Below are 11,550 nucleotides of genomic sequence, written 5' to 3'. Positions count from 1 at the left end.
AGTGAGTTTTGTACAACCCTGATGAAGCCACTGTGCTTTATATCAATTTTCAGAGCCGGGGCTGTAGACCCACAAACACCAGTGTTTTTTGTGCATATATAAAATGGATGGCTAAGAAGCAATTCACTGAATTTACAGAAACGTATAAGATTAGACAAATGGACAGCACCTTTAACAAAGGACCCAGGAGAGGCATCAACTGGCTCATAGACTGAGGAGTCCCTCTCCTTGAGCTGAGCAAATTTTATCAAACTGCTTTTTTAAATAGCAAGCAAGATACCTTAATCAACCCAATGTAGTACTAATAGTAGATCTCTTAATCAACCCAATGTAGTACTAGTAGTAGATCCCTTAATCAAACCAATAGTAGATCCCTTAATCAACCCGATGTAGAACTAGCAGTAGATCCCTTAATCAACACAATATAGTAGATCCCTTAATCAACCCAATGTAGTACTAGCAGTAGATCCCTTAATCAACCCAATGTAGTACTAGCAGTAGATCCCTTAATCAACCCAATATAGTACTAATAGTAAATCCCTTACTCAACCCAATATAATATGCAGGGGGATAACCCAATATAAGTATAAGTATATATACTCTTTTGATCCCATGAGGGAAATTTGGTCTCTGCATTTATCCCAATCCGTGAATTAGTGAAAGACACAGTGAGGTGAAGCACACACTAATCCCGGCGCAGTGAGCTGCCTGCAACAACAGCGGCGCTCGGGGGGCAGTGAGGGGTTAGGTGCCTTGCTCAAGGGCACTTCAGCCGTGCCTACTGGTAAGGGTTCGAACTGGCAACCCTCCAGTTACAAGTCCGAAGCACTAACCAGTAGGCCACAGCTGCCCCAATATAGTACTAATAGTAGATCCCTTACTCCACCCAATATAATATGTAGGGGGATAACCCAATATGGTACTAATAGTAGATCCCTTACTCAACCAAATATAATATGCAGGGGGATAACCCAATATGGTACTAATAGTAGATCCCTTACTCAACTCCAATGTAGCACTAGTAGTAGAGCAGAGGTAGTCTACTCAGTCAGTGTTTGCCTGCACGATATTTGCGAGCAGATAAAACTTCCTCACCTATATATTTCCATGGGTAACCACTAAGTGGCGCTACATGCAAGGTCTGAGAGAAAAGAAGAAAGTGTGCTAGGTTCTACCCACACAAAAGCATGTGACTGATATGTTGTAAGAATTCCCAAGAACTCTTATTACGTTACAATTAACATAGAATATTACATTTGAACATTTAATATATTTTTGGGCAACTATGGCACAAATGGGGCATAACTGTCTTTTAGGTCTTGATATAAACATTCAAATAATAAACTATTAAACCATCATTAATGACGTCAACGTTTGTACATTTAACAGTCAATAAATTATAATGAAAATGATATCACTTGCGTTCTAGCCTGTCAGTGCTCATGGAACAAGACCGTAAATTATACAATCCATTCTTAATGATAATAATATAAAATCATATTCAGAGACAGAGAACTGTGAAGTTCATATTTGAAAATCATGCATCACCACTGCAAGAAACAGCCCGTTGAATCAGTCAAAGGTTCGTGGCATAAGAGGAAGATTAGTTATTTTTATTTCTTTATGTTTATGGCATCAGTGCTGCACCAGTCCTAGGCTTTAGGGTGTGGAAGGGAAGGCAGAGGCGATGTACTTCTTGCCGTTTCCATAGGAGGAGTTGTCCCAGGTGTACGTCTGAATCATCAGAGACTTACCTCCCAGGCTCAGCTTACACCTGAGAATACACACATACAGTATACATTACACACATACAGTCACACACACACACACACACACACAGACAGATCTGCACAAACACACACCACAAAACATAAACATGCACACAACACACACACACACACACACACACACACACACACATCCACACACACACATCCACACACACATACACACACACAGAAGTCACTCACTGTTTGCCAGGCCGGGCTATGTAGCAGAGACTGTAGAGGGCCAGATCGAACTCAGGGCTGCAGCCGATGATGGCGGAGCCCACCTGCTTGTAGTAGCCGTCCCAGTTAAACTGCATCCCCAGCACATCGGGGTAGGTCTCCCACTGCAGAGACAGGGAGAGCAAACGTTATGCTGCGTTCAAGACTATTCCAATTTATTTGACACACTTCCCCTTTAATAGCATGTTCTACACTGCAAAAAATGAATTCTAACCAAGTGTTATTAATCTTATATTAAGATTAAAAAATCTATTTGGTATTGTTTTTAGTATGAAAAGACTTTCCTAGCGCCCTCTCAAAAGAACATTTTGACTTAATTTAAGAAGACTTTGACTTATTTTAAGGAGTCTTATCAAGACAAATTTACTCAACGCACTGGCAGACAAATTTGCTTGTTTTTAGGACAAATTTGCTTAACGCACTGGCAGACAAATTTGCTTGTTTTCAGGATGAGATGTCTTAAAATAAGTCAAACTTTTTTTTTAATTAAGTCAAATGTTTTCACAAGAAAGCGCTAGGTAAGTCTCTTTATACTGAAAACAATACCAACTAGTTTTTTTTTATCTTGTTATAAGATTAATAACACTTGGTTAGATTTTTTTAGTGGATAGAAATAGTTTTTGCAGTGTATAGAAACGAGTGGTGGGGTTCTACTCACAGGGCCGTTGAAGCTGTGGCTGTAGTAGTTCAGCAGACCCTGCTTCTCCAGCAGGTAGAACTGCAGCCAGTTGTGGAAGCCAGACACCTTACTCTTCTTAATCTCCCCTGCTCACCCATGCAGGTACCAGGTTGCAGGTACATACAAAGAGGGAGTGTGTGTGTGTGTGTGTGTGTGTGTGTGTGTGTGTGTGTGTGTGTGTGTGTGTGTGTGTGCGTGTGTGTGTACAAAGAAAAAGAAAAAAATGAGTGTCACATTGTAATCCATAAATGCTGTGCAAATCTAATGCAAAGCTATACTGAAAACATACAGATGCTCTGTCACTGACCTGCAAAGATGTGCTCGAAGCCACTGGAGTCCATCTTGCCAGCGTAGCGTGTGTAGAGTCCAAACCACATCATTTTCAGGTCATACTTAAACTCCTCCTCAGACTTGTACAGGCCTGTCACAAACAGCAGTCAGAGTCAGAGCCATTAAACTGCAAAAACTGCTAATCTAATAAAATCTAACAAAAGTGTTATTAATCTTATAAGATCAAAAAATCTAGTTAATATTGTTCTCAGTATAAAGAGACTTGCCTAGCTCTTTCTCGTAAAATCATGTGACTTAATTTAAGAAAAGTTTGACTCCTTTTAAGACTTTTCATCCTGAAAACAAGCAAATTTGTCTGCCAGTGTGTTAAGTAAATTTGTCTTGATAAAACTCCTTAAAATAAGCTAAAGTCTTCCTAAATTAAGTCAAAATGATCTTTCGAGAGAGTGCTAGGTAAGTCTCTTCATACTAAAAACAATCCCAAATAGATTGTTTGACCTTAATATTAGATTAATAACACTTGGTTAGATTATATTTTTTGCAGTGTAGACACCAAACGCCAGTCTCTCTCTGAGACAAGGGCTTTCCATCGACACAGATTGCTGAGGATGTGCAGTGCGGCACCTTTGGTGTAGAGGAAGGCGTAGAGCTCCTGGCCCACTTCAGTGTTGCTGATGCTCTCGGTGAGGAAGTGCTCCTGCTCCGCCACCTGCTCGGGGCTGAAGTTCTCCGTCACGCCTGTCTGCCGAGAGTAGTTGTCCAGCAGAGCCAGGAAGGCAGCATAGGTGGGCTTGGAGAACAGAGAGGCCTCGTCCACAAACTGGAACAGCCTGGAGGTTTCCGAGGAGAGGAGACAGATGGAGATGGTTCGAGAACGTTTAAAAGGCAGAAAGGAAAAATAACTGAAAAGATGTCATACTTGAATCCAGACATTAAAATACTCTATGTTCTCTCAAGTAAACCTGTGAGACGGTATTTGGGTAGTGTTGATGTTGGTGATCATGGTCTTGAAGATTGTGATGGTAGACTAGGACTTGGAGGACCTGGTGGACTTGGTGATTGCTATGGTGATGATGGTGCTAATAATGACAGTGCTGGAAATACTACCGCTAATGTTATTTGGCTGGTATGGTGATGGTGTTGGTAATGATAATGATGGTGATGAATATGGGGATCGGTGTCTGTGAGAGTGTTGGTGCTGGTGACAGTGTGGGTGCAGGTAGTAGTAGTTGATTTGGTACTTGTTAGGGGAGAGGTCCTGCTGGGCGCTGGTCTGGGAGTTGGACACGAGGGCCTGAGTGTTCAGGATCACCTCAGACATGGAGGCTTTGTTGGAGTCCAGAGCGTAGAGGACCTCTGAGAGAGCAGTGATCTCACTGTCCAAAATTTGACCACCAGAGCCAGAACCTCCTGAACCTAGAATCACACACACATACACACACACACACACACACACACACTGCCAAAACCGATGGTAGACACAATTTTTTATTTACTTTAAAGTATTTGTGAAGTACAATGTAGATAATAATTTGGTTAACAATGTTTTTCTGGAACATTCATATTGGCTGATCTCTTGATGCATGTGTGGTTAATGGTGCATGAGTTGGAAAATAAACCCCTTAATTAATGAATGAACTAATTCTGCTGTGAAGTGCAGTAACCTCTCCCAGCCGTATCCCCATCTTACCTCCACACAAGTCATTGTAATCAGTGCAGCAGTTGTTGTGGCTGCTGCATTTAGAGTTGCAGTGGCATTTGTTCTGGGAATTGTACTGCTCACCACAACGACCTTTGCAAGACAAGGTTCCTGTAGAAGAATTTACACATATGGATAGTACTGTTAACTCACACACACACACACACACACACACACACACACACACACGCACACACTAGGGCTGAACGATTTATTGCATTTGCGATAATATCGCAATATGATGAAACGCGATTTTCAAACCGCAAAGGCTGCGATTACGCTTCGTAATATGTGACGTCACCAAAACGCTTGCCGACGCGCCACGATTCTTCACACCGACCACGGAAGAAGCAAAAAACGTAAACGAGAGGACCAGCTAACAGTGTCAAGAAAGGTCTGATCAGTAGAACTACTTTGGTTAAACCTAAACCTCTTTATTACCTTTTGCTCGAACCTGCCATGTCCCTGGTTCTAGTTCATAATTCCCCTGTGCTGCTACTCTGGCTGGTAACTTCGTTCACTTGTCCAGCTGATTAAAACTCCACGAGTGTTTAGGCTGCACAACAGCCATTCACCTGTGCACTGGGGACTTTGTTTACTTTAAATTGCATTTGCGATATCCAAGGGGGTTGGCTGCGCAAACATTTCATCTCAATTGATGCATAATGTTATCCGCAAGTATTGACACAACCACCAAAAACCCAACATTAGCTTACCTGCTAAGGCTCTAGGCTACATACATGCTGCTAACTGCTGCTAACTTTGCCTGTTTAAAGAGTTTTGTCTCCGCGATTGGCTTTGTTGTGATATAAACAAACTAGTTAATTTGCATGCATGCGTATTGCGCTGCGGTGTTGATGATGCTAACCTTTAGTTAACACCGAGCGGACCGGTCATTTGGCCGCATTTATTTGTGCTGCAACAATCTACAGTAGTTTGTTCCGATTCACGTGCAAGTAGCCAACAGAGGAGAGGAGCGGTTCTGTGTGTGTGTGCGCGCGCGCGCGCGCGGAGAGCACAGGACAAGGAGAAGCCGTGTCAGTGCCACTGCATGTAGACCTAACTGTTAACTAACGAAAGAAGATCATATCTACATGAAATAGAAACAAAATAGAAACGTATAAGAATCATTAAATGTTTACAAGGCTGGAAGTTCAACAAATATAGGTCTATAATGTGATTAAAATAGTTAAATAAAAAATATTTCATTCATCAATCTTATTCAATGACCTAATGCCATCATAACATATAGGCCTGGGCTCCAGGAAAGAACAGTTTATGTTTAACTTATCTAATTTTGTGTTGGTCATACTATAGGATTAATATATTGCTTGTCTTTGTTGAATAAGACCGAAGATAAAGAGCTTAAAAATAATCGCATCGCAATCGCAATATTGGTGAGAAAAATCGCAATTAGATTTTTTTCCAAAATCGTTCACCCCTAACACACACACACACGCGCACACACACACACACACACATACACACACATAGCTATCAACAATGAGCACTCACCTTTGCAGATGGCCAGGTAATCATGGCAACAGTCACCGTAGCGCTCACAAGCTGAGTTACACTGACAGGTGAATCCTGCATCCGTTCCATAACCACAGCGACCCTGGCACGAGTCCAGAGAGTCTGCGGAAGACAAACGTGTGACCCAACAGCTCCTTTGGGTCCTAACAAGGCTACCAAGGGCAGCCGTGGCCCACTGGTTAGCACTCTGGACTTGTAACCGGAGGGTTGCCGGTTCGAGCCCCGACCAGTGGGCCGCGGCTGAAGTGCCCTTGAGCAAGGCACCTCACTGCTCCCTGAGCGCCGCCGTTGTAGCAGGCAGCTCACTGCGCCGGGATTAGTGTGGGCTTCACCTCACTGTGTGTTCACTGTGTGCTGTTTGTGTTTCACTAATTCACCGATTGGGTTAAATGCAGAGACCAAATTTCCCTCACAGGATCAAAAAAGTATATATACTTATACTTATACCACTACGGACATAGTCGTCCGTCATCTTCAAAGCAGCGTCCCATGAGATGACTGATTTCAGAAATTGTGTCATATGGCATGTCATGAAATGTGTCATGGAATCTGTTTTCTATCAAGGGTTGCTAGTTATTTCTGGTACAATCGCATTTATTATTATGATTCATTAAATTCATTAAAGTTATTAAAGTAACTTTGATTAAATGTCGATTATTGAATCAGTGAGTATAAATGCAAGATGAAGTAAATATTTAGGGTTTGCAATAATAGCATGGCAGGAAATATGAATAATGCATTTAAAGATGCTATTCTGGTGAAAGGTTGTTGACATTTGAGCTCAAAAGTCAACCAAGTTAGACCCGTTCCTTCCATACTCCTCTAGCAAAGTGTTCACACTGAGCTTCTGTTTTTAACAACACGTCCCTCACTGATACCATTTCCATCATACATACAGTAGGTAACTCAGCACCCCACCTATTGTCAAAAGTTAAATAGTTAAAAAAGTCTGATATGGTTTAAAGATTTCAAGAGTAAATATTGTTGTTAATTATTTAGTCATGACTGTTTAAATATGACACATATGGATCCTCTCTTTCTACTAAATACAGGTACGTTTGGCTTAAAAGGACAACAGAGTTATATCTTTTGAAATTTACAGGACATATTTTTGAGAGACATGCAAAAATATAGCATGGTATTATAACACAGAACAATGTATCTCTGTTGTTGACAATAAATCTAAATGTTGCTACTGTTCATATTTTACAATAAGCTATGCCATTTGAGATTACAATGAGATACAATTTAATAATCATAACAAGTCTTCATTACTGTCGGAAGTCTGAGAATTTATATATAACAAGAAAATAACAAATACATTTCAATACCCACTGCCATAGCTCTGGGATACCAGGACGAACGCAAGCGAGAGAAGCAGAATTATCTTCATGGTGAGTTATTGTTGGCTTCACGGCAGACCCAAAGATAAGCCTGGGAGATTATGGGGGCCACACAGCTATATAACAACAGTAGCTCCTCCTGCAGGCCCATGCAGCCATTCAGAGGAGCTCTGGGCCTCGTGAGCATGTACATCAGGTGGTTGTGGTGGGTACTGGTGCAAGCTTATTTCTAGCAATGGTTGGTTAAATAGAACACTTTGAAGTGGAATTTTTTTGGCAATAAAGAAAGAAGCAGAAACAGAATTTTCACTCTCGGCTACCATGGAAGGTTAATGATTGGTGGATGTTTTGAGAACATCAGCACCTGCTGAGATGGGATGGTTGTCATATTATATTACTGACAGGTTTTGGTCAGTTCCATTTGGTCTGTGGTAGAAAGTGTCATTGTTCTTTATCAAACAGGTGCTAAGCTGAGGAAATGAAGGTAATTGTGTGATGATGTGTGATGTAGGCTATGCTTTAAACTAAAAGGCCAAGAGTCTGGGTGAATATGTTTTTGTATGTTTTTTCTTTCTCAACTCAGTTGACAACCAGAACACAATACATTAAAAGAACTGACTATAACTAATGTAATAATTGATCCAGTTATGTCAAACAACACTTTTACTTTCTGTATATATGAACCTACTGTACATTTCTTATGTTCATAGCCATTTGTTTCTCTTGTCTATAAATTATATAGATTTAGATATAGGATTGAAAGGAAGCCTTTCTGAGCACCTCTGCTTACTCCCAGGTGTGACCCATTGTCTATAGAAAATAGTTGTGCAGGAATGGGGGCTTTCACACTTCCCATTGTCAGGATCAGCCCTTCTGTCCATATTCATTCAGAGTTATAATAAGAGGTCAGGCCCCACTTTGTTTGTAATATACTTAATAAGGATATTCCCCTGTTTCGATACGGGTGAATCCTTTGGGTGAAACGTGTGTCTCTCCTTTGATGCGCATCACTGAAAGAATAAAGCCCGTTTCCTGATTTGCCATCATCTTTACTGAGTCTCCGGATAACTGTGGTAGGGACAATTGCTGTCAGATGTCCCTGTTTGGATTGAACTCCTCTAAATGTATTTTTAGATTTTGCCATCCAGGTCTAAAAAAGACCAAATAATAGAATACTATTGACTAGGACAGTGTTTCCCAAACTTTTTTTCTGGGGACCCACTTTTTTTAAAATGACAGACCATCGCGACCCATTTCACTTCAGATCTAACATGCAACCACCAATATTGTTTTAGGCCACAGGTTCTCAAAGTTTTATATGCCCCCCCCCCCCCTAAACATTCTACACTGCCATATGTAGGCCTATACGTAATAGCGCCAAGGTCTGGCCTACTACCACTACTATTACCAGTGGCGTGCACAGACATTTTGGGGGGCAGGTGCTCAGGAGGGGGGGAGGGGGCACTTTTAGCGCACGTGAAATACTTAATTATAAAAAATAAAATTACACGCACATGTTGAATGAAATTTGACTTGTGCTGCAATTAGTAAATCAATATACAAATATAGCTGCATGCAGCAATGAGGGGGCCAAGCAGTATAGGCCGGAGTAGCCACGGTGACAAGATAGAAGTCAGCAGACACCCGGGATCAACAGGGCTGAAACAGGGCTGAGTATTGCCACCGCCTCCGCCAGCCAGCCCCCCCCCCACCTAATCACCCCAGCCCGTCCCACCCCGTCCTGCCCTGCCCTGCCTTTGCACGCAGGCATTAGAATTAACTGGATGAAACATATTGTCATCAGTTTCACATCAAAAAATAAAAGATTGATAAAACACATCAGCAACTACACATCAAAATGCAATATTGTTAATTGCAGCACCCCCTACAGGTCAAAGGTCACCACATTTTTTGAGCGCCCTCCTAATGGGGTCATGCATATATGTAGTAAGTTTGGTTATGATACATGGCAGGTTTGCTTAGATATGAGCTCACTTCCTGTTTGGTGGCTTGGCTGTTACGGGCGAATGCTTTTGTCAATTGTTCCAGACAGCAATATATTGATAGGTTATGGTCTGAAGATGGTCTGTGCCAAAGTTTGGTAAAGATCAGATGAAAATTTGCGACCTGTGAAAACTTTTTGATGTTTTTGATTAAATCTAACATGGCGGCCGAATCAATTACGATGAGATCACAAGTTGGCCTGGATCGGCCTCCAACAGTATTACCAGACACCACTAGTACATTTTAATTCCAAACACAACAGCAGCTACAGGCCAAAAGGCATGTTTCTTAATTACAGCGCCCCCTAGAGGTCAAAGGTCACCATATTTATTGAGTGTCCCCCTGATTGGGTCCTGAGTCCATGCACCCAGTTTGGCTTTGATACATGCAAGGGCTGCTGAGATATGAGCTCACTTCCTGTTTGGCGGCTTCGCGGCAAATTTCGATTGGCTGTTACAGCCGAATGCTTCTGTTAATTGTTCCAGAAAGCAATGCACTGATAAGGCATGGTCTGAAGATGGTCTCTGCCAATTTTGGTGAGGATCCGCTGAAATTTGTGACCTGCGAAAACTTGTACGTGTTTTTGATTAAATCCAATATGGCGGACGAATCAATTACGATGACATCACAAGTTGGCTTGTGTCGGGCTAAGGACCTTCAACAGTAGTACCAGACACCACTAGTGCGTTTTAATTCTAAGCACAACTGCTGCTACAGGCCAAAAGGCATGTTTCTTAATTACAGCGCCCCCTAGAGGTCAAAGGTCACCAAATTTCTTGACCGTCCCCCTGATTGGGTCCTGAGTCTATGGACTAAGTTTGGTTATGATAGATGAATGGGTTGCTGAGATATGAGCTCACTTCCTGTTTGGCGGCTTCGCGGCAAATTTCGATTGGCTGTTACAACCGAATGCTTCTGTCAATTATTCCAGAAAGCAATGCACTGATAAGGCATGGTCTGAAGATGGTCTCTGCCAATTTTGGTGAGGATCCGCTGAAATTTGTGACCTGCGAAAACTTGTACGTGTTTTTGATTAAATCCAATATGGCGGACGAATCAATTACGATGACATCACAAGTTGGCTTGGGTCGGGCTAAGGACCTTCAACAGTAGTACCAGACACCACTAGTGCGTTTTAATTCTAAGCACAACCGCTGCTACAGGCCAAAAGGCATGTTTCTTAATTACAGCGCCCCCTAAAGGTCAAAGGTCACCAAATTTCTTGACCGTCCCCCTGATTGGGTCCTGAGTCTATGGACTAAGTTTGGTTATGATAGATGAATGGGTTGCTGAGATATGAGCTCACTTCCTGTTTGGCGGCTTCGCCGCAAATTTCGATTGGCTGTTACGCGCGAACGGTTTTAGTTCCGAAGACAAAAAGCAATGCATTAACGAGGCATGGTCTGTAGATGATATCGGTGAAGTTTGGTGTCGATCGGACAAAATTTGTGACCTCTGATACGTTTTAAGTGATTTTGATTAAATCCAAAATGGCGGAAAATCCATCATGGCGGAAAATGACGTCATAGGGTGCGGTGAACTCGGTCTGGTCCAAGGATTCCAATGGTACCTCATTTTTCAAAATCGGGCAAACGGGTCAGAAGTTACATGCATGAACGCATGTCCAACTTTGGCCTGTTGGTGGCGCTAGAGCGCTCGGGGTGCGGACTCGAAACTTGGTGAAATTAATCCTGGAACTCAGCCTAATTAGTGTGCCAAATTTCACAACTTTTCACCAGACGGTTCTATGGGCTGCCATAGACTTCAATGGCAGAGGAAAGATGTGTAATAACTAGATGTACCGCATAGCGGTACAAAATATGACCGCCGCTCAGTCCTGTACATCCGTTCCGCGAAAATAAATCACACTTCAATTTGTCTCCATATTTTACTCCATCCCCCACTCTTGAAACTTTTGTGTATGCTTGTTTGGCATGCCTGAGTGTGTGTGTGCGGCTGCACAGAAAGTAGCCTACTGGTGCTGAAAAG

General features: G+C 42.1%; 1 protein-coding gene across 1 annotated transcript; it reads right to left on the bottom strand.

Moving 5' to 3' along the window:
• Positions 1-1,340: 1,340 nt before the first annotated feature.
• Positions 1,341-7,634, bottom strand: endou (endonuclease, polyU-specific). The gene is made up of 9 exons (XM_076267884.1): positions 7,550-7,634; positions 6,194-6,316; positions 4,670-4,789; positions 4,221-4,395; positions 3,604-3,809; positions 2,996-3,109; positions 2,668-2,774; positions 1,971-2,113; positions 1,341-1,774 (listed from the first exon to the last, which is right to left on the bottom strand). Exons 1-9 carry the CDS (start codon positions 7,605-7,607, stop codon positions 1,660-1,662), a joined length of 1,161 nt encoding a protein of 386 aa, XP_076123999.1. The 5' UTR covers positions 7,608-7,634; the 3' UTR covers positions 1,341-1,659.
• Positions 7,635-11,550: the final 3,916 nt, after the last annotated feature.

The sequence above is a fragment of the Alosa pseudoharengus genome, unplaced genomic scaffold (genome assembly GCF_046254945.1).
Source record: "Alosa pseudoharengus isolate Yale_2024_CS ecotype anadromous, Long Island Sound unplaced genomic scaffold, YU_APseudo_1.1 YU_APseudo_1.1_scf_5, whole genome shotgun sequence".
Taxonomy (NCBI): Eukaryota; Metazoa; Chordata; class Actinopteri; order Clupeiformes; family Clupeidae; genus Alosa; species Alosa pseudoharengus.
The sequence above is the reverse complement of the archived record's forward strand: the minus strand, read 5'-3'. Positions and strand labels throughout refer to the sequence as shown.